The sequence below is a fragment of the Ctenopharyngodon idella genome, chromosome 10 (genome assembly GCF_019924925.1).
Source record: "Ctenopharyngodon idella isolate HZGC_01 chromosome 10, HZGC01, whole genome shotgun sequence".
Lineage (NCBI taxonomy): Eukaryota > Metazoa > Chordata > Actinopteri > Cypriniformes > Xenocyprididae > Ctenopharyngodon > Ctenopharyngodon idella.
In genome coordinates, this window is record NC_067229.1 from 43,419,114 (window position 1) to 43,443,527 (window position 24,414).

At 38.7% G+C, this 24,414-nt stretch overlaps 1 protein-coding gene across 1 annotated transcript in view; it reads left to right on the top strand.

Moving 5' to 3' along the window:
• LOC127521463 (CXADR-like membrane protein) overlaps nucleotides 1–24,414 on the top strand; it is a 67,096-nt gene that overhangs the window by 38,093 nt on the left and 4,589 nt on the right. Inside the window, exons 2-6 of the mRNA XM_051910731.1 lie at nucleotides 12,674–12,831; nucleotides 14,096–14,294; nucleotides 15,831–15,998; nucleotides 19,325–19,447; nucleotides 22,569–22,710. Coding sequence (XP_051766691.1) covers nucleotides 12,674–12,831; nucleotides 14,096–14,294; nucleotides 15,831–15,998; nucleotides 19,325–19,447; nucleotides 22,569–22,710 — 790 coding nt within the window. The remainder of the gene's footprint in view (nucleotides 1–12,673; nucleotides 12,832–14,095; nucleotides 14,295–15,830; nucleotides 15,999–19,324; nucleotides 19,448–22,568; nucleotides 22,711–24,414) is intronic.

Sequence of the window (24,414 nt, forward strand, 5' to 3'; positions counted from 1 at the left end):
ACATACAGTCAAACCAAAAATTATTCAAACATTTTTGATATTTTTGGTATATTTTTACTAGTGGGCACAGGACACTATAGTTCATTTATGTAAGTGAGGATAGCAAAATAAAGTAAACTGTGACATTTTATACCCAAAAATTCTTCATACAGTGGACCACCAGTAAAACTGATAAAAATTTGGAACCAAAAATTATTCAGACACTTTGACCTGACCATGTTTTGCTTGTGTTATCTGACATAATTAAGATTATTTTTTTCTTGTCATATTTTATTACCATTTTTTTAGTGAATAAACTGTATTAATGAATGAAATGTTCAAGGTGTCTGAATAAATTTTGGTTTGACTGTACATACATCATTTTTATATAACTTGTTATAAATATACATTTGTATATATTTTAAAATACATTTAAGGTTAAACTAAATTATCAATGTCATTTTGACAAATGCTTTTTTTTCCACAATAATTATCCAACGTAGTAATCAATGCTCTTTTTTTCCATTAAAAATCCATTTCCACCTCAAAAATCTTGCGGTTAGTGAATAAAATGCTGTTTTTTGCACTGAAATGAATTGCACAAATGTTTAATTTAAAAAATGAGTCTTTGATGGGACTGAAAATGTAGCAAGTGAAATTGAGACTTGATGTTGTCAGATACATCAGAAATCAGGTTTCCCTCTGGGCTTTGATCCTGTGGCTGATCCAGACCAGGTGGAGAGAGAGGCGGCTGAGTCCAGCCATCACAGTTCTCTTATGATCAATCTTTCCTTTTCATTGACTCCTTTGCTTTCATCATCAGAACTCCTGAGGGGTTTGTCGATCTGCCGAGGGGGTGAGGTGCTACTGTATGCCCAAATTTTTTAGTCCAAATATGTGAAATATTGCATATGGTGGAGTCAGTATTGCAGAGTTTCGTGCTGGTTTTGTGGTTGATCCAGAGAGATCTGCTCTGCAGTGCAGCAGCTTTCTACAACACCTCCTCATTAAAGAAGAGCAGGACAGCACATAGAGTACTGTGTGTTCATGGAAGTGTGTGTGTGTGTGTGTCTACATGTGTCTTTATCTGCTGTCAGCTGTGTGTGTTCATTTGAAGAAGGAACTCTATAATGAACAGTGAGCCTCAAGGAGACATGGCAGCTTCCTTCTGGATGACCAGAATTGGGAGAAACTCTGATAGTCATGCAGTCACTGACCTCAGTTTCACTCTGAATGATTCCTAGGCTTTTTCTGTGAGTGTCTATAAAGAAAGGTCACGCAACAACCAATTATTTTACTGGATTTGATTGTGATATTTTTAGTGCTGGTGAATTTAGAGATGCAACTTCTTGAAGAGGTTTATCGTGCTGTGCTTTAACTTTTAATAGTGTTGGTGCATGTTTTAAAACCCTCTGTGGGAAGTTGCATCTTTAAATTCATCCTGTTTACAGCCATAAAAAAAACCTTCAACATTAAACTTCAGGACTGTTGGACTTCAGATCAAAAGTGACAGTAAAGACATTTATATAAGATTTCTATTTCAAATAAATGCTCTTCTTTAAAGGAATAGTTCACCCAAAAATGAAAATTATCCCATAATTTACTCACCCTCAAGCCATCCTAGGTGTATATGACTTGCTTCTTTCAGACAAACACAATCAGAGTTATATTAAATAATATCCTGGCTCTTCTCAGCTTTGTAATGGCATTGAATATAGCCTGAGTTTCTGATGCTTAAAAAAGCACATCCATCCATCATAAAAGTAATCCATACGACTCCAGTGGGTTAATGAATGCCTTCTGAAGCGAAGTGATGGGTTTTTGAAAGAAAAATATCGATATTTAAAACTAAAACAGAAGCACAGAGGATAGAGCAAAACAAAATGCCAGACATGAATTGGTCTAAAACAAGAAGTTGGAGGATTTTGATATAAGAGAAGAGGAGCTACATCATACGTCACACGTCGGGTCAGAGGTCACCCTTCCGCCGGAACTCGACTCTCTCGTGAACGTGTACGGCCGTTGCCAGAAGCCAGTGATTATAGAATAAATTTTAAATATGGAAATGTTTCTTACAAAAACCCATCATTCATATGGATTACTTTTATGATGGATGGATGAGCTTTTTAGAGCTTCAAAAACTTGGGCTGTTAAATGCCATTACAAAGCTGGGAAGAGCCAGGAAATGATTTAATATAACTCCGATTGCGTTGAACTATTATAAATTATAAATAAATGAACTATAAATGAATTATTATTAATTCGACTCGGCATGTTGCCCTGAATCTAATCAGACCAATTTTGTGATTTTGGAGTAAACCGTTCAGGAGTTATAAGTGAAAAAAGCCATTTTTCATATCTCCGGACGACTTGGTGGCACTATGCCGAAACTCTACATATTGCCTCAAGTCATGCTTGTGATGATATGTACCAAGTTTGGTCTGAATACGATAAGGCATTGTGGAGATACAGCTTTAAGTCTATTTTCGTGAACGCTACGTAAAATTCATTTGCGCGTTATTTGAAAACAGTTTCATGAAGCAACTTGAATTCCATAACTTTTTGTCAGCATCATTTGAAGATGATGTGGTATAATTTTGGAGAAAATTGGACAAACCATCTAGGACGTGAAAAAGTAGGAACAGGAAATCAGAAGAAAAAAGATGTTTGTTTCTAGCCCTTACGGTTCAAAAGTTATTAGCATAAACATGAGTGAAAATTTGGACAGGTGATGGCGCTAGAGGGATTGATTTAGAGACTCCAAAATTGGTGTGGTTAATGTTGGGACAGTTCTCTATCTGTGTGCCAAATTTCATAACTTTCCTGAAAGTTAACTTCGGTGCTTGTCCCCTACATATATTAAAATAGAAAACCATTATTTTAAATTGTAATATTTCACAATATTACATTTATTATTTTACTTTATTTTTGATCAAATAAATGCAGCCTTCACTGCTATAAGATCCCAAGCAAATTGTGATCAGGACTTGTTTAGTGGGTGCATTTGTGGCATTACCATAATATTATTATTGTTATTATTTGCATAATTTGCAAAAATTTCCATAAGTTGCATTATTTCTTTAGTGAATCAGGTGCAATGCCGACAGTGTGTGCAAATAAATGGTTTCATTATTCATGAATTTGGTTTGAGGCAGTTAATAGCAAATAAATTAAATATTTTCAAGCTAGTCCACTGATTTCAGATTTAGCCACCTCTAAATATCACTGGCTAGTCATGTTACATCAACTGTCTAAGTGAGTGCCCTGGACCAAAATAACCTGAACCAAATTTTATGCTAATATTTTAAAAGTGTTACTACATATGACTACGGAAAGCCCAGGAATGATGCAGAGCCATGTTAGTTTGGATTAAAAGAGAGTGCATGAAGCTTTTACTGTGTCAGGTAACCTACTGTAGCTCATATGGCAAAAGTTTGACTATAAAACTCAGTTCCTTATGTTCCTTGTCACATTGTGTTCAGCATGCACTAACAGTTAGAATAACAGGCAGATGATCGCATTGTTTTCTCTGCGTGTCACCAAGAGTGATTGACACGTGCGGTGTTCAGCTGGAGATAATGAGCTTTTTCACATGAGTGTCATTGCCTGCTTGAACACCTCCAATTCAAATGAGATGCTCATCAGCCTCCAGAGGCCCAGCTGAAAACCAGAGAGGAGTCGAATCCCTGCCTCAAGAAGCATTTTGTTGTGCCCTCTTTTCTTTTTGTATACCAAGCACCCTGTCGTTTGGATGGCAGCGTAGCGGGTACCAGGGCATCAGGTACAGCGTTCACGGGTGTTGATGCCACAAGCTGGAATCTCATCAGCTGCAGGAAGGGATTAGAGAATTCTTCCTGCCATCAAAGTGTTGCCTGCAGTCACTGGAAAGAATTGCTTGGGATTTAATGGGAAAGAAACATTCCTCACCTCACACCACACCCACACGCCAGATTATAGGCAAAATAGCATTTATGCTGAATATTTGATTGGTAAATATAGGTGAGCTCAACAAATAAGCTGATCTAGATCAGACATTTTCCTGAGTCGAATGTCTCTCTGAGGTGATCACTGTGTGTCATGTCAGATGAATATCTCAAAGTCATGAAAGAGAACTGAATTTAGGATTGGATGTCTGAGAGTGGTGGCTTTCTTTTTCACAGTTTGGGCTTCAAATAGTTCTTGTTTGAGGCTTATTGTGCTTAATATATAATTTTAGTTAGATACTTTATGATGGATGGATGCACTTTTTTTTCTTTTTTTTTTGGCTTCAAAATCAGGCCCCCATTCACTGCCATTATACAACCCGAATTCCGGAAATTTGAATAAAATGAAAACTAAAAGACTTACAAATCACATGATGCAATATTTTATTCACAATAGAACATAGATAACATAACAAATGTTTAAACTGAGAAATTTTACAATTTTATGCACAAAATGAGCTCATTTCAAATTTGATGCCTGCTACAGGTCTCAAAATAGTTGGGACGCGGGCATGTTTACCATGGTGTATAATCTCCTCTTCTTTTTAAAACAGTGTGAAGACGTCTGGGCATCGAGGTTATGAGTTTCTGGAGTTTTGGTGTTGAAATTTGGTCCCATTCTTGCCTGATGTAGATTTCCAGCTGCTGAAGAGTTCGTGGTCGTCTTTGACGTATTTTTCTCTATAGGTGAAAGATCTGGACTGCAGGCAGGCCAATTCGGCACCCGGACTCATCTATGACGAAGCCATGCTGTTGTAATAGCTGCAGTATGTGGTTTTGCATTGTCCTGCTGAACTACACAATGCCTTCCCTGAAATAGACGTCATCTGGAGGAGAGCATATGTTGCTCTAAAACCTTTATATACCTTTCAGCATTCATAGTGCCTTCCAACACATGCAAGCTCCCCATACCGTATGCACTTATGCACCCCCATACCATCAGAGATGCTGGCTTTTGAACTGAATGCTGATAACACGCTGGAAGGTCTCCCTCCTCTTTAGCCCGGAGGACATGGTATCCGTGATCCGTGATGACTCGTCTGGCCACAGAACACTTTTCCACTTTGAAACAGTCCATTTTAAATGAGCCTTGGCCCACAGGACACGACGGCGCTTCTGGACCATGTTCACATATGGCTTCCTTTTTGCATGATAGAGCTTTAGTTGGCATCTGCAGATGGCACAGCAGATTGTGTTTACCGACAGTGGTTTCTGGAAGTATTCCTGGGCCCATTTAGTAATGTCATTGACATAATCATGCCGATGAGTGATGCAGTGTTGTCTGAGGGCCCGAAGACCACAGGCATCCAAAAAAGGTCTGCGGCCTATTTCAATGTTATTTTTCGTATTGTGCAGACCTAATTTACAGTAATCCCGGGAAGTTTTTGTAAGCAGCAACACTAAAAAGTCATCTTCTGCTCAGTCATTTTGACAGCTCTAGGTAAGGAACAATGGTTTCAGTGCAGCACCGGTCGTAAATATGCACCCTGAGGAAAAAAAAACCCAGAAGTGACCGTGCATAGAGCCTATTTAGAGAGAAATTAAACGGAGACCGAGAAGAAAAAAAAACGTAATTCACAAGCGTACACATATTGAACCATGGATGTTATACCGAATGGTTCAATGTTATATTGAGAATTGTGACATCACTAATTGATAGACACTTTATTGTTGTCACGATATATATTGTCATGCCGCCCAGCCCAAAATAAAGTTTAATTTGAAAAATCATTAATCTTTCCAAACAGGCATCTTTCCAATACCAATCCATTTTCAAACACTGCTCTATATTAGATGTGTTCTGAGGCTGTTTTCGTCTGGTGTTGTGTGGGAATGAGAGAACCATGAACCTGCACTTGACCTGTCAGCGCTGGGCCAAAGAGCGCTTGTATTTACTGCTGCGTTTCTGGACACTTGGTGTAATGCAGCACTAATCTTTGTCTTTTTTATAGCTCAATAGACTCATCTGTGCAGCAGAGACATAAAATACAGCTTTAATGTGAAGCGTTTCACTCTAGGAAGATGTTCACATGAGACACCAGACTTTCATGTGTGATATTAAACTTTTAAACGCCGGCGGAGAATAATATTTCAAGAGGATGTCCGAACTTTGACAGATAAATGCAGTGTAAATCGGCTTAAGATGAACCATGTGCTGCGCTGCACGGTAAAGCACATTTATCTGTATGTTCTTGCCTTTCTCCTTTCTCTCAACCCCCAAACACACAAGCAGGCACCATCAGAACAAACCCACCTCCCCCTCTTCCCGTTTGTGTGCATTTACAGTTTCCAGCAAAGCTGAGTGAGCACAACAACAGAAATACAAAGTGCCTTCTCTCATTCTCTCAGTTTTCACCTCTGTCTTTGCTGAATCAAAAGGCAATAGACTGGCCTCATCACTCCAGAGTCTACTGTAATGTTTTTCAGAAAACTAAAAGAGGAAAGAATAACTAGATTTTTATATTTTCTAAAGAAAATGTGATTGGCATGCTGTTCCAAACCTGTTCACTGAAGAAAAAAAAAAAAAAATGTTGTAGTATTTACTTTTTCAATTTGTAGGATTTAACTTTTACTGTTTTTACTGACTTTACTGTAAATTTCTCAAATAATTACGAAGAAACAGAAAGTAACACATTAAATGTGAAATTCAAAAAACAATGTTTTACAAAGTATGACTTTCTTCTGTTTCTTCTTCTTTTATTTTTTTATTTTTTTGGTCCATACAATGAAAGTCAGCGAGGTCCAATGTTGTTTGGACTCCAATGTTCATCGATATATCTAATTTTGAGTTCTGCAGAAGAACTCATACAGGTTTGGAAGGACATGATGGTGAGTAAATGTTGACCGAATTTTCATTTTTGGGTGAACTGTCCATTTAAGGGTGGAATATCTTTTTAACTATACAACTAACAGCATTGCAGCATATGAAATAACACTAAATAACCAATGAAACTTGAAAACCTAGTTTATATAACTGAAACTTGAATCAATGAACTTAAGCAAATCAGTGAATCACTTCATGAACCGTCTGAGCCAAGTGACTCACTAAAATGAATCCGACATCTTAGCCTCATACAATCGAGAAGAAACATTGAGGTTTGATTTTACTCAACTGTAGAGCTGTAGGAATGAATTACTGATGTAGTATAGCAAAATGCTACTTCTGTATTTTTTTTCCCACATTGTATTATGAAACTTGATGGAATAAAATAGCTGTAGCACAAATGGTGTGGGACAAGTTACTCACTGTACTTAGGATTAGAGGTTTGTTTGAATCCATAACCCTTATTATAGCAATACAAGCACCATCCTATTATGCTTTTTTACACTTTCTTTAGTGTGTTATGTTGCTGTTAGAGCATGAAAAACATCTGAAAACAAACTCCAAAGGGAGTTATTCTCTATATCTTTGCGCACTGTTTCTGAATTCCCTGAAAAGCTTTGATTGTAGTCTCAAGTTTTGTTCCAGGAATGTGCATGTCACAAATTATCTCTCATTAAAATATTTCCCGCCCAAGGCATATGCAAAAAAACCCCAGCCTGGTTGAGTTGGTTATGGTAAGGGGCGTAATATTCCCAAAACATGCTTGAAGCGGTTGACCAATCACAACACACTGGTCCAGCCAACCAATTAGAGCACATTGCGCTTTTCAAAAGGAGGGGCTTCATAGAGACAGGAACTAAACATGTATGATGCATCGTTGAAGAAATCAAGTAGCTAGTCACGACTGTTTCCCGTAACCGTATTGTCACAAATGCTGTTTAATGTCACGCAGGTGGTGGAGTAATAACTTCTTTTAATGAATCCGTTTGAGATTGAATTAATGGAACATTTTTTGCTATAAATTACGGACATGGCATCTGAGGACTAATTCTCATTTTGCTTTATTTCCCGTTTCAGTCATAGGCTCGTTCTTGTGCAGTAGAGCACGTACGCACATGTAAAAAACGGCGCTATAAATCGCTTGACAAACTAAAATATGTAATTTAAATTAAATTTGTATTCGAAATAAAATAAATAGATAGTACTGAATGTCAGCTTGCTTATTTTACTCAAGATAAGGATTATTAAATCCACATGTCATGCAAACAAGAAACTATGCTTCTAACCGCAGGTTGAGAGCTGTCGTTCCAGCCACACAACTTTACGATGCTGTTTGCGAATGTTTGTTGGAACTATGGTTTTGGGAAATGTAGACTCTTTGAACTATGCTGATAACAACAGAACTTGCAACCATAGTTGGCTAATAATGCTTTTGGGAAACTCACCCCAGAGTGTTACTGACAGACTGGGAAGAGAGGTGCTGCAACAATGTAAAATATGTGAAAAATAATGTGTGATTTTTTTAAAAAGTCAAGCATGAAAATCTATTCTAGTAGACCCAAAATCAAGACTTTGGAAAAAAGACTTAATAGGTCCCCTTTAATTAGATCTCATCTGCAAGATCTTTCCTCTATTTCCCTCTTCTTGCTGGAAGTGTGGAGGTTGCTATTGGGTGGTAGATCACAGCTCTTTCCCGTGGCGAAGCCCGAGTGCCATGTGAAGAAAGGGAAGGCTATGTACCATGTCTTTGGACAGTTTAAAGGGTATGGATGTGATGTGTGCTATTGGCTGCTCTATAATAAGATTGCTGTGATCTGTGGGGAGGAGAATTTACTGGAGCACAACTCCCCCTAGGGCATCTTCATAGAAATCTGCTTTTCCACCAGCTTTTGGTGCATCTCAGCCAAGCTGCTTGGTTCCTATTGTTAATGAGCCGCTCTTTCACTCTCTTTCCCCCCAGCCTGAGCCACCGTGTGCCAAAAGGGGCTAGAAAATCTCAAGCTGCAGCTGATGGCAGAACAGGAGAGGCAGAACATGAGAGATGAACACTCAGCCTTTCTCGCTCTGCAGGCATTAACATGGCCATTTCATCCAAGCCTTTTCCAGCTGAGAACTTAACATGACCCGGTCCACAGGCTCCTTCCTTATGGTTTAAAAATAGTCGCATGGATGTGTGCTTCAAAGCTTTTAAACTGGTTTAGTACTTCTAGAGAAATGCTTCTTTATGTGTGTTTCCCAAATGCTTTTGTACACCACTGAGCATGCGCACTCTGTTAAAGTGACTCATGATTGGTTGACATGAATATCTTGTCAGAGACTATTTTCAGAATGGATTACTTAGGCCGCATGTCCACCAAAGCGTTTTTAGCCAGCTGAAAATGCTAGACGCGCTAGCTGGAGGTGCTTGAGAGCGTTCTGGCAGCGCAGCGTTTTTTTTTTCCAGTTGAGACGCTTTGCTTGCTGTGATAAGGAATATCTGCTAGTGTTACTATTATCTCATTTCACTGTTTCTGTGTTGTTTCTGTATGTGATACAATGTAAAGTATTTGCTCTGGCTCTTGTTTTAAATTATTTTGTTCCGTTTTTATGCTTGTTGTCATCTGTTGATGTTGTACAAGCAGAATGTGGCAGTTGGTCGGTGTTGTATTTGTCCCTGCCCCTCCTCCATTGTGATTGGACAGCTGGGAAAAGCAGCACTTTATTTTAAAAACCTTATAAATGACATATCATTCTCTTAATCTTAACTTCGCGGCAGTGAATGCCAGATCTCTATGATCTTACTGTGTTTCAAAGACGGATTTCCACGACACCGCGAGGCCATGCAGATTAGGATTTATCTGATCTTATCATTTCCTTTGAAGAACATTCTGATCATTTGTAGTGTGTCCCATATTAAAGCTGTTGCCTGCAGAATTCACCTGCTTCCATCAGAACCCAGTTTAGCTGGCCTGCATTTTAACCCATTTAATACCAAGATAGACACTTTTGCTGAATAAACAGCCAAAAAAGTATCTTTGATGGTCTTAAAATATCACATGGTACGACGTCATCCCATATTAAGAGGAGAAAATGAAATGTTCCACTTGCATAGTTGAGATAATTAACAGTATTTTGATTTTTATTAAGGTAAAGTGTTTTAATGAGACCAGGCTGAATTTTGAATTCGATATTTTCTTACAATTATAGTGATAATACTTGAGATAGAAAAGATATATTTAGCTATGACAGTGAGTACAGCTTGTCAAAGTAGTAATTTATTGTTTTTCTGAAGCTTTACAGATTGTCATTTTTTCCTTTTTCCAGTCCAACATCCATGATTATCGGTATGATTTTTTTAAGATATGGCACTTCGAATATGTTTGAAATGACATACAACATTCTTCTTTTTTTAAAGAAAGTAGCATGCTGTATGTATGTACATTTTAAATACCCAGTTGTCAAGATTTCTACTAGATTTGTCAAAAAAAAAAGTGCATACTGAATACTGCAATCGTTTAACCTTCTATTTCTAGTGTGACAAATGAACCACTAGTGATATGAACATCTCCTTAACTATTATTTGATTAGTCTGCCAAAAGTGAAGACATTTACCCCAAACTGAATTAAAAATATGAAATAAATGTATTTAAAACGTTCACTCTCTCTGTCTTTATAAAGCAGTACACAGTGTGCTCAATTCTGATCATTGCCCAAAGCAAAGATATTTGATGATATGTCTCACATTATCAGGATTATTCAAGCATATGGCTGAGGTATAGAGTCGTCTGGTTGTCATCTGGCTGTGTGGGCATTATTTCTGCAATCAGAATGCATGCTGGGAATTAATTAGCTTGGCCTTCATTTAGCTGCCTCCCTGTGTTACTGTAGAGAAGTTCAAACACAAATGGTGTTAAAGTACAGTAGCAGCGCAGTGGGACGTCCACTCTCTGCATTTTATCACTTGATGAGCGGAAAATGTATCGTGATGGGAAACGCTGGGAGGCTGTGATGGTTTGGAATGGAGGAAATTGGGGTTGTAGCACAGATTAGCACAGATTCCATATGCCCACAAATCAGTATTTGAGACAAAATTTGACCATGTTCGTTCATTTGGCTAGAGGAGAACTTGGTTTTTCATCTCTTCTTCACTCGTTCCACCATGTGCTTCTCATCCGTGTTGGGCTTGTTTACATCAGAGTGTGCGCATGGCTCTTTAATGCAGCATATAGTGGTGCATTTTAACTAGTTGATGGGAAAAGTATTCTTAAAATGCATTAAAAAAATTTGAATAATTCATAATAGTCACAGAATTTTGAAGTGCCCATAATAACAATATCGTGCATGTCCATTATCGTATACCGGCACATGTCTAATTGGATGAGAACAAAACTTGAAGTGGATTGAGCTGGATGATGACTCCACTGTTTTCTGCAGAGCTGCTTTATAGCTGAATCAACATCGTTTCATAATTGATGAATTCTGCAACATCGACAATGTTACTGAACTGAATCAACATTGAACTAAACTGAGCTGAATAACGACACTATTGTCTTCTGTAGAGCTGCTTTTATAGCTGAATCGAACTCATTTCATAATTGATGAACTTTAAGGTTATTGAACTGAACTGGATCAACTGAACTGACTTGAGCTGAATAATGACACTATGGTCTTTGTAGAGCTTTGTGTTGAATTTGTCTCGAATTTGGTGAAATTTATGTTATTTTCCTGTTTATTATGGTGAAGCTGCTTTAAAGGATTAGTTCAATTCAGAATTAAAATTTCCTGATAATTTACTCACCCCCAAATCATCCAAGATGTTTATGTCTTTCTTTCTTCAGTCAAAAAGAAATTAAGGTTTCTGAAGAAAACATTCCAGGATTTTTCTCCATATAGTGGACTTCACTGGGGTACAATGGGTTGAAGGTCCAAATTGCATTTTCAAAGGGCTCTACCAGCCGGGGAATAAGGGTCTTGTCTAGAGAAACAAAAACAAAAATTTTTTTTTTTTAAATTTATATACTTTTTAAACACAAATGCTCATCTTACACTGCTCTGCGATGCGCCACGCATTATGTAATCATGTTGGAAAGGTCACGCGTGACGTAGGCGGAAGTACCGATCAAGTGTCTACAAAGCGAACGTGCAAAGACAAAGTCAAACGCCACACAATTCGCTAGACACACAATTAAAAATTAACAATAAACACAATTTCGCTAGATAAGACCCTTATTCCTCGTCTGGGATCATGTAGAGCTCTTTGAAGCTGCACTGAAACTGCAATTTGGACCTTCAACCCGTTGTACCCCAGTTGAAGTCCACTATATGGAGAAAAATCCTGGAATGTTTTCCTCAAAAACCTTGATTTCTTTTTGACTGAAGAAAGAAAGACATAAACATCTTGGATGACATGGGGGTGAGTATCAATTATCAGGAAATTTTACTAATTCTTTAAATAAAAAAATGTAACTTGACTTGAAAAAATGCTTTAACCTCAATAAATTCAGAAGCACGGCCTTCTTCATATCTCCAGCAATCGCTAATAGTCCATTCCCTCCCTTGCGTTATTGAGATGATTTCCTATTCAGTGTGAAAAGTGGCCGCTTAACTGTTAAACCGTTGTCCAATTCCAGGAATTTATCTGAGAATATAACAATGATTGTCTCCATGGAGCCTCTGGCCTCTAGCCTGAATCATCTCCTCTGTGCTCTGGATGAGAGCCGTGCCGCTGCGCCCGTGTGTGTGAGCGCAGTGGATCAGTCGCATGATATCCCTGATGCCCCTCTCTAAAACCCCCAGTCTACCTCTGCATCCTGCAGTAAAGCCAACTAAAGCCCTTCCGTCCTATAACTTCTTCCTGGCATCGGGCCTTAACGCTTCCTCCTCTCTCTCTTTGTCTCTCTCTCCACAGTATTGCTGAGTGTGCTTCAGGCAAATGGCCAGACGGAGATGAAGAGGGTGGTCGGAGACAATGCCACACTGCCTTGCCACCATCAACTGTGGCAAGCCGACATCTCCCTGCTGGACATTGAATGGATGCTGCATAAATCCAGCTCCCGGCAGACAGTGGTGAGTGTGTGCGTCTGATCTCCCGCCACTGCGACATTGTGCTGCTGATTCTGGCCTTTGCTGTTCGCCACAGTGCCTGATCTGCAGTGCAGTTCTTTTTTGCTGCGATGATGGGAAGGGTTGCCTTTCTGTAAACTGCACCATCAACTGGTGCTGCAATCAGCACTGTAAAAACTGCTCGCATTTAACATGTCACTGGTTTGCCTCGTATCACCCCCAACAATTACTTTTATGACCTAATGATGTGGAATTGGCCCGAGGACAAGTTTTACATTTTAATCTTGCCATGGCTCAAGCTGCTCCCTGAGGTCCTTCCTGACACAATATATCTGACAAGAAGGGGCCAAACCTTTTGCCGATTGAACTTCCTGCCAGTGACGAATCATTTCAGAGCTATTTTTCTAAATTGCATGTAGCCATTTAAAGGGATAGTTTACCCCAAAAAATGAAAATTTTGTCATCATTTACTCATCTTCATGTTGTTCCAAACCTGTATGAGTTTCTTCTGTTGAACACAAAAGAAGATATTTTAAAGAATGTTGACGGTAGCCATTGACTTAAATAGTCCATGTGACTACAGTGGTTCAACCTTAACGTGCAAAAACAAAACAAAAATCACGTCAGAACGCCGGCTTTTGCGCACAATTTTTTCTTTTGTGCACACTTCATACCATTAATTTTAACAATGTCTTTACAACCTTTCTGGACCTCAAAAGATGCAATGACATTGCTGCCTATGTGTGGTTCAGAAACCCTCAGATTTCATCAAAAATAACTTAATTTGTGTTCTGAAGATGAACGAAGGTCTTACTGGTTTGGAACAACATGAGGGTGATTACAGAAATTTCATTTTTGGGTGAACTAACCCTTTAATCCAACAAAATCCCTAAATTTAACAACTATCTTACTAAGTATTAATAAGCAGTAATTTGGAGTTTATTGAGGCAAAAGTCGTAGTCAATAGATGATAGTGAGAATTAGACCCTGACCTAAAGTGTGACCATTTTATCAGTGAAAAGGGCAGTTTCTGGTGAGCAGAATAGTTTTAGCGCTGCTTTACCAAATGAAGTTGAGTACCAGGGACACCGAAAGACAAATATAACCAAGCGAACAAAGGCCTGATTCACAGTGACATCAGAGTTTAGCAGACTCCTACTGCAGGCGTGACTCAACCCTCACTGGATTTCGCCTGTAGCTCATAGAGTTTCAAAAGCTTAATCAAAGCAGTATTTATTCATTCGCTGAATGTTTCTTCTTTCACTAGTTGATCACGTACTTTGCGGGTCGGATCTATGCCCCCAACGAGAGCGAAGATGGGCGGCTGTCCCTAGCGGGCGACTATCTAAAGGGTGATGCTTCGCTCACGATCAGTGACCTCTCGCTCACAGACTCCGGAGATTACATCTGCAAGGTCAAGAACGGCGGGAAGTACTACTGGAACACAGTCAAACTCATCGTGCTCTGTGAGTCTTTGGCCCTACGGCTTGGCTTTAATTAACTCCCCTTGTAGGCCTGGGGAACGATAAAGACATGACAGATGCTTATGTCATGGAGTAAGGGGTACAGAAATAGCACCAGGATGTTGTCACTGGGCATAGTGCGCCAGTTGTGCCTCAATCTTGGCGTGAAATGACATTCAGCGACTGTGTGACAATAAGAACGACACATTATGCATGATAACATGGAGGAAAAAGACATGTATAAATCTACATAATTTATAGGACACACTATAGTTGAATTTCCAAAACACATAAATCAGTCTTAATTACTCATTCAACATGTATTATTATGAGGACATGTTGAATAAACACTTCTTCCTGCATAGAAATATTATACGTCTGTTTTCCCCCATTGTTTCTTTCGATATTCCCTCATTCCATTTTAACCGCTTCGCCAGCTGTATAAAGACATTTAAGAGCGCCACAAATTTACGCATGCATTTGTACAAATGATCCGTAGCTTTCAAACGACACGTTCGATTCCGAGGGGCAAACATTAGCATTTGTCTTGTTCAACACAAAGATAATGGCTTGGCAAAGGATGCGACTGCAGCCTACTCTATGCGCAGTAAGTGATCCTGACAGAGTCTGGAGATGGAGGGGACCTGCATCCCACTCAGCGGCTGTAATTGCATCCCCCCCTGCGAGTGCCGGGGCAGAATTGTCCTGGCTCAGCAGATAGAGGCGGCAGGAGCAGATGCTGATGGCCGGGGTAGGCAGGAGCGGGGGGTCGAGGACTGAATGGTGAACGGGTTGTTTTACAGATTCATGTTATAGAGCTCACTGGCATCACGCTGGGTTTTAAAAGGTTCATGATGTGAGAAAAAAACAGATCTAAATGGGGAATGATGCAAAAAGGGTAAAAGTGCATGTGTGAGTGTATAGATCTGGTTTTACTTACATACTTTAAACTGCTCGTCCCAAAATTTGTTTTACTGTTTTTAGTCTTTAAACTCAAGTTAAAAAGCACATAACAAATGAAGATGTCCAGATTAAATATCTTTTATTTGTAAAAGATTTATTTTACTTGATTATCCAAAGATATGCATTACTACCTGGTTATTTAATATATAAGCCAATAATTTGTTGAATTTTCAGCTAAAACACCTATATTGTGATATTAAATTAAGAGGATTTTCTGAAAAAATATGCATCAATATGTGGTTATTTAAAGAGATAGTTCACCCATCATTAAAAAAGATCTTCATTTGTGTTCTGAAGATGAACGAAAGTCTTACGGGTTTGGAACAACATGAGGGTGAGTAATTAATGACAGAATTTTCATTTTTGGGTGAACTAACCCTTTAATATATAGGGCCATTCTTTGTTAAATTTCTAGCTGAAATACCTGTATTGTGATATAAAATTCATTGGATTACTAAAACTGTTATATATAAGCACATTCTTTTCTAAAATACCTATATAACAATATAAGATAACTCATACTATGATGTAATGTTTACCTTAACATATGCGTTTTGTCTGTTTTGCAACATGCAGTGAAGCCTTCCAAACCACGCTGTTGGATGGAGGGTCGTCTGCTGGAAGGAAGTGATGTCAGACTGAGCTGCAAGTCCACAGATGGTTCTGACCCGATCAGCTACAAATGGGAGAGAGTCTTGGACAAGGGAAAATACGTTGGCAAGCTCCCACCTCTGGCCCTCATTGGTGAGCTCTTTGAAAAGTAATAGCATTTTATCGTTTACGTCTTTAAAGGTGAAGTATGGAGTTTCTGTGACACTAGTGACACCTAGCAGAATTACAAAAATACAGCATATTTTGCAAATGCATGTGCCACCCCCAACTCAAACATCACAAATACAGCTCATAAGGTTGCTTGTGAAGGCATGTCTCAACAGGTAAAAGTAGGCTACTTTCAATAAAAGGTTCCACATATTAGGACTACTTTTAGCTGTGTTGCTATATGTCATGAGTAACTGGTCCTACTCGAGTGGGATTCGAACTGGCTTCTCTGGCATGGGAGGGGGGTGCGCTAACAAGGACCACAGTCTCTAGCGCGCATCTTAAGGCCAGGGGAATGAGGTTTACATGCACAGCTATTACTAGCTTGCCTCCTTTACACTCACCCCCCTACACCTCACTCCCATCCGGGTCACGGCACCAAATGTAACTGGTCCTACTCGAACCGCTTCGAGCGGGATTCGAACCGGTGTCTCCGGCATGGGAGGCAGGCACTCTAACAAGGACACTAAAGACCGCAGTCTCTAGTATGAGTCGCTATCGCGCCTCTTGAGGCCAGGGGAGTGAGGATTACACGCACAGCTCTTATTAGCTTGTTTTCGCTACACATGATGTTGTATTGAAGTGTCCATTGTAGCGTGTTGTATCACAATGCCCTGATCTTGTTCATGACCTGTTTAATCTTTGAAGACTCTTGTACCCAAAGCTGAATGTCTTTTCCACAAAAACGTGTCAGTCATGGTGGTCCCACAGTGGCTAAACACCCTCTGGCTCCGCCTGCTACAGTAGCCACGCCCCAAACTTTTGCTATAGGTTGAACTGGAAAGAGACTGACAGATCTGAGTGGACTGCTCTCAGTGTTTAGATGGTACCTGGGGGGCTCAATGTTTACACTTTTGGGTGAGATAAACCTATGAATGGCATACTAATAGAAAACAATAGAACAATAAACTGGGTTGAAAGAATGTATTTTAAAATAAAATATTCTTACATACTTCACCTTTAAGCAAAATGAAACTTTAATAGTGATAATTATTACTAATAATTATGGAGAGAATCTGTGCCACATTTAGAGAATGTGATGTAGATGAAGATGATCTTCTGACTGTAACCTGTTGCTCAGGTTTTTAAATGCCAAACTGACTCGCTCTGCTCCGACCCCTTCAATACTGCTTTCACGAGAAGAAAGAAAATGCAGCGTTAAGTTTATCTTCCAAGCGTGGCGAGTAAATCATGTGGACACCTCCTCTCTGGAGGAGCAGAAAATAGATGAAGACACTACAGGGCCAATTTAACACCGCAAGCATTCTCAAATTAAATTTACATCAATTCCATCAGCACTTTTTACCCCACATGCTTCACTACCTCCTCAATTAGCCCCTCTTATGAGATCGGATAGGAGATGTGACGTATGTGTAATGTAATGCGTTCTCTACCCTTCATCAGCCTTTATGGAGAATTGTGCAGAGCATGCTCTGTTCATTCAACTGAACACTTTCAGTGGTTGTTTCATGTCAGAAATGAGGTTTCAATGAAATCAACACTAACCAGAGGTTACTAGTGTTTAGGTTTAGTACTTGAAGCTTGAAGTGTGACAGCGTGTCCTAATCTGGCCCAGTGTAATAAAGTGACAAGTAAAGTCTCGTCTATGTCCTAATCAGCCATATAAAGCAACATTTTGTTTAACGCCTGGTTTTTATTTGTTGTGTCACTCACAGTGTGATAACGATGCTTGAGTCATGACACAATCACAGCCAGTTAAAACATATTTGATATTTAATATACAGCTACAGCAAATGTTTGGGGTCAGTAGGATTTAAAAAAAAAAAAAAAAAAAAAAAGGACACTTTTATTCAGCAAGGATACATTAAATTGATCAAAAAGGCTTTTACATTGTTAAAAAAAAATGCTGTTTTGATGTTTCTATTATTCAAGAATCCTGAACAAAAAATGTGTCATGAGCTGTGTTCGAAATTGCCCCCTATACCCTCATTCACTATTCCCTTCATTACTCCACTAATATAGTTCACTAGGACTGAATGAAAACGAGTGAGTGAATTCGGACACTGAGTGTGCCGGAAGGGCTGGTGCTTTTGCATAGTTTGTGCTTGCTGTTTAATAATTATTTGAAACTTAGCAAACTGGCAACTCCAGAAGTAATGAAAAGATTTATCTTGAACTCTGTCATGGAAACTAGCATGTATACCCTTAATTAAACAATTAAATAATCAATTAAAAAGGAATTTATACCTGTATGATATTACACTGTAGCCACATTGGACCAGCGCTTTGGAAAAATAGTTGTGGTTGCCAACTTCTAGCAAGACACAGGAATTCATTCGGTGGAACCCTCACAATGCATTATGGTTATTTTCTAACCATTGAGTGTACATCAGCTGTACACTCGTTATTGTGGTGCATTATGGGATTGAATGAGTGCACTCGATATTGTCCACTATGGTTTCGGACACCACTACAAATGAATGAAAGGGCTGTCCCCTCAAATAGTGTCCTATTTAAGGATATAGGGGGCGATTTCGGACATTTTTTTTTTTTTCAAAAAAAATATTAAGCAGCACACCTGTTTTCAACATTGATAATAATAAGAAATGTTTCTTGAGCAATGTGACGTGGCTTCTTTAGTAACGACGAAGGAGCATTGGATCCCAATGCAGTGGACACATTTATTTAAACAAAACAACAAAAGTAAATACAGACAGAAAATAGGTTATTCCAGACACGGGAGAAACAGAACTAAAACAAACAAACTCATGACATCCATTAAGGACAACACCAGACAAAGAACAAGAGAGACACTGGGTATAAATACACAAGATAACGAAACTGGCAAAAGAAACAGGTGTGTGTATTAAGTTGCTGCTATGGTGACTAACAAGGGTAACTTTGGTAATAAACAAGAGAGCAAATGGAAACAAAGGAAACAGGAACTAATCACAGGAAGTAAAACAGCAGGAACAATAGGAACATCAATACACTTCAAAATAAGAGTCCTTAAACACAAGACAGGGGAACACGAGACAGGAATCGTAACAGTAACAAGCACCAAATTAGCATATTAGAATGATTTCTAAAGGATCATGTGACCCTGAAGACTAGAGTAAAGGAGAAAATTCAGCTTTGCCATCACAGGAATAAATTACATTTTAAAAATTGTATTAAAATAGAAAATTGCATCAAATAAATGCAGCCTTGGTGACCAAAGGGTGGGGCTGCAGTGCAGTACTGTGTAAACTATTAACATATCAAAGTAACTTTGTGTTTTTTGTCTAAAGATCTGAAGAACACTGAGATTGTTACGCTGAAAAATCTGACGAGGGAAAGCGCGGGTGTCTATAAATGCACCGCCAGCAATGATGTCGGAGAAGAAAACTGCACTTTAGAGGTCAAAGTTCACTGTAAGTATCTGTGTGTGTATGGATATGTTCAGAATGGCATATTAGCATACCTCTTACTGCATACTGTGCCAACTTCCTACTGTTTTCTAAAAATAGTGCATAGTATGCATTGATAAATGCTTTAAACAGTAGTATGCTACACTGTTGATACATTACCTCATTGTGCTTCATGTTTAATTTAGCGAGTGACATCCAGTTATCCATTACCTTGAAAATAAATATGCAAATTGCTTTTTTTAAGTTAATTTGTCAAAAAATGTGTTAACTTTTGGTAGTCTGATAAAAAAACAAAAACAAGCCAAGAAGGAGATGTCACCAATTTTCTACTGCTGAAAATGGAAAGTCAAATAGAGTGCATTGCTTTGCATTGTGGGATACGGTAGGCAGTCTGATGCATACAGAAAATTTGCATACTATGAACAGTATACATGCTGCATGACACAATGTAGTATGAGTTGTATTTTGTAGTTATTCTGAACTTGACCAGTGTTTCTGTGTGATACAGACACAGATGAAAAGATTTATGCAAACCATAAATTCCTTTTCCTAGCCCTTATTTTTGTTTTGCTTTGCTGTTTTCTTCTTGCTTCCAACACATAATTGAATTACTGTCAGCACAAGTCATTGCTGTATCGCAACCCACAGTATTTTTGTGAAGATGGCGGTGAGATCCTGACCAATTCTGCTATGCAGTGCGATCTTTCAGCACTATTTAACATCCAAATAAAGAAATCATCCTTTTTTTTAACACAGTGTTCATTGGTTTAATTCCTTCCTCCAAACCTTTCTCAAACTGCTCTGCTGCATAATTAAATATCAGATGATGGAATTAGAAGAAATAATTAATTATGAGGCAGAAAGAAAAAAATGTATTCATGCAAAAAATGGCATATTATTAAAGGAAGGAGCGTAGTGAGTGTGGTAGGTTGATTAATGCTGTGCTGTTTGCTGGAGTATTCTCATGGTGAGTTACAATCCTTCAGGTATCTGCAATGCAGAGGGGGCTGCTTGTTACAGGCTGTTTGTTGGTCTATTCTGAGCATGAAAACTTTGTTTTATGTGTCTTTTAAAAGAATGTAGAGGGTTTTCCTTAGTGCAGTAGTGTACAGCGAGTGTTTAAACAGTTCTGGGCTGTATGTGTGTGGTTTGTGAATAGAATAGAATAGAATAGAATAGAATAGAATAGAATGTTGTGGGTGATTGCTAGGATGTTTCTTTGCAATTGCTAAGGTGTTTTAAGTGTTTTTAATATGTTGCTGTGTGTTTGCTAAGGTGCTGCTAGGTGATTGACAGGGTGTTCTGGGTAGTTGTGAAAGTCAAAAGACCCATCCTTAAAGGTGCGGTAAGTAGATTTTGAGCAACGCTGTTGGACATTGTTGATATTTGAAATCAACCCAAACAAACCCACCTCTCTCTTCATTGTTCTGCCTCCAAAAGTCACACTCCAATCCTAACCACCCTGCTCCGAGTCGGTCTCGAACTCTAGCCCGATCGCTGCTGGCATGTGAAGCGAATGCACTAACAATGACGCTAAACACCGCATTCTCTAGTGGTTGTCAGTGTGCAGTGGTTTACCTTAACAACTCTCACTATCTGGCCACTGTTACACACGCAATGCGAGTGGATGTCTGTTTATCACAGCTGACGTGCAACAAAATTCTTCACGAAAAATAAAGTGCAGTTGATGAACGAATGACGAGGAAGCACAAAAAATGAACGTACAGTACACAAGAGTAAATACAAAGCGTTCGTTGTTAGTCGCAAACAGCACAGCAGCTCCAGACAATCAAAACGCAGTGTTACTCACATGAGAAGCGGGATCAAAGCAGCCTCCACGTCTGTTTTCAGGCCTTCCCACTTAGCTCTCTCCAGCGCTGGAAAGCTTTTCTAATATAAATGCGAGTCCTAAAGCGCTTGCCCAGTCATAAACCTTCATTCCAGTGATATTCTTTTGAGCTCTTTTGTATTGTGTCCTATCTCTCGTTCTGCAGTTTTTTTTTCTTATTTTCAAATCTCCCTCTTGCTCGTTCTCTCTCCTCGACCATCATATGCCCCCTAATGCTGATTGGTTACGCGTTTGTTGTTGGTGTCGGCCCGGCTGACTTCCAAACAGTGTATTTGAAACTCTACTGAGTCCACCTTTAAGTTTCTGTGGTATTTTTGTTCCCTATAAAGGCTCAGGTTGTTCCATTTATCTAGTCTTATTGATTTTATTTTTATTATAATTTTTTACAATTATTATTAAATTTTGCCTTTTTTATACACATAGTTGGCTCCGGACAAATGGTGCGCCGATGTTTAAGTTGCTTATAGCTGAATTAAGTTCATTTCATGAATTGATGAACTTTAAACTATTATTGAACTAAACTGAATCAACACTGAACTGCCTTATCATTGCAGTTTTTCTAAGCTGCTTTAGTTGAACTGAGTTGGCTTTACTTTGCAACATTCACGGTTTTATTGAACTAAATCGAATCAACATTCAACTAAATTAAGCTGAATAATGACAGTTGTCTTTTTAGAGATGCTTTACAGCTGAAATGGTATTTGTTTCATAATTGAAGAACTTTGCAAAATTAATACTGTTATTTTCTTGTTTATTACTGTGAACGATCTGTATTGTTAAAGCACTATATTTCTGTCACGGCAACTCTCTGAGTGTTTGGCATGGTAATGGATATAACAATGTTGATATGTTTGGTATTGGTGGAATAGATCTGCTACGCTGCTGCTGCTTCTGTTGGTTATTGCTGCTGCTGTACAATATAGCTTACATGAATTATACGTAGCAGTTCTATACAGGTGGTGCTGGGGAAGGTGAAGGGTTTCTGAAGCACGCTGCACTGCTACAGCAAATGCTGACTAGTATTTGAAGGTTGAGCAGCGAGCTCATTGGCTACTAATAGAGCAGGAACCAGTCAGCTGTCCCTACAGAGAATGATGTGATTGCAAGCAGATTGAGTTAAGGACCTATCAGCCTGTGCCATCTAGAGTTTCATGACAGAACTTTGTATAAATAAATGTGACTTGACTTGACAATAATAACAGTGAAGCTTACCTTAGCATACACCATAACTTATTATAAAATGGAAACAGCTGTGATGTGTCCACTCTTTTGCAGATGTCCGTGGAATGGGCGTGGTGGCTGGTGCCGTGGTGGGTGTGTCCTTCGGCGTTCTCCTCATTATCCTCATCGTCTGGCTTGTTTTCCGCAAGAAAGAGAAGAAGAAATATGAGGAGGAGGAAGCGCCCAATGAAATAAGGTAAAAAAATATCTTTATATAGCACATAGAAAGTAATTGCAAATTACAGCCTGACATCATTTATAATGTCTAGCAGCTCTATTTCTCTTTGTTGACTTGCATTCATGTCTAGGCTAATTTGCGGGTGTCAGGATGAATTATGCAGGTTTGGAGGATGAGTGAGCATTAATTATGCAAACGACAGCGAGATACACACTTCTCTCGTTGAGGTTAAGAGATACATACTGTATGGTTCCAGTGTAGCAGAAGTCACTTTCCCTAGATTTGTTAGCTAGTAGCCTGAAAGGTTTAAAGGTATTTGAGTGTCTTTATGCTTTAGTGAATTTATCAAAACATTTTATAAAATGTAAAGTGCATTTAGGCCCAAAACATACTCTTATGCATGTTTGTGAATGCAAATGCTTCTAGCTATGCAAACTCTGTTGACATTTTAGTAGATATTGCACAAACTTTTTAAAAAAGCATTTAGGATTGAAATGCACTGACTGTGAGTTGTTGAACAGAAATGCTTCTAACTAGTTGCTAAACCCATATGGCAAAAATATATTTTCAGATATATTTTTAAATTAATATACAAAAAGTAGCCAAAAATATATTATTAAAATAGATTTTTCACATACATTTAAATAAATATATTTTAGTGAATGGAATAAAATAGTTCACCCAAAATGAAAATTCTGTCATCATTTATTCACTCATACATTTAAGAATGCTGGTAACCAAACAGTTTTGGTTCTCATTGACTTCCATTGTGGACAAAAACATATAATAGAAGTCAATGGGAACAGAAACTGTTTGGTTACCAACATTCTTGAACTTGAAAAAAAAAAAAAAAATTGATTTCATGACATTGTGTTCTGAAATGAGTTACACTGCACAATTTATATGCCAACACAAGTTTGCATTGCATTCTTAGCATTTCCACAAATGGATGTTATAGCGGGAACTTAGTTGTTTCAGGGCAGCTACTGTCCTGGAGTCTTTCTGGAGTCTTTCTGAGGGAGTTGACATGTTTATAGCTAGCTGTCTGAATAATAACACTTCCAATTTGGCACAGACATTTGCAGGCCCTTTGTGTATAACACACTAAAGGGCTTTTCACACTTAAAAAAACATTAACCCTGGGTCACACTAAACCCCGAGTAAACAGAATCCTGGGTTATCTTGCTTCACGTTTCACACTGCTCATAATTTACCCGGGGTTAACAATTAATCCTGGGTATTAATTAGCTGACGTTTCACATTGTACATTCCTAAACCATGGGTTAACATTCTTATTTGCATATTTGCAGTGTCAGTGTCATTGATTGGATGAACGCAGCACGCGACCTGTTTACGTAGCTCTAGCATTGCGCATCCTCGTATTGCTGACTGTACTATCGAGTTTATACTGAATAGACATTTCGGACTATAAAGATAAGAATGAAATGTCACGTTTTCTGTCAGCATTTGACATTTTTCCTCTCAAACGCTGAATTTACTGTTTATATACAATGTGAGGCTTTCCGTGGTTGTCCTAAGTACATGAATATGAGGCACGCGATTGGTTGTCTGTTGCTAAGCGTCTAGCTGTAATATTCTAACACCGCGTCGTTTCACACTGTGCAAGCTTGGCACCACAATGCGGGGTTAACACCGCAAAAGTGGTGCTAACCCTGCTCTGGAGCAGGGTTTCATAACCCCGGGTAAAAAGCGGTGCTAACC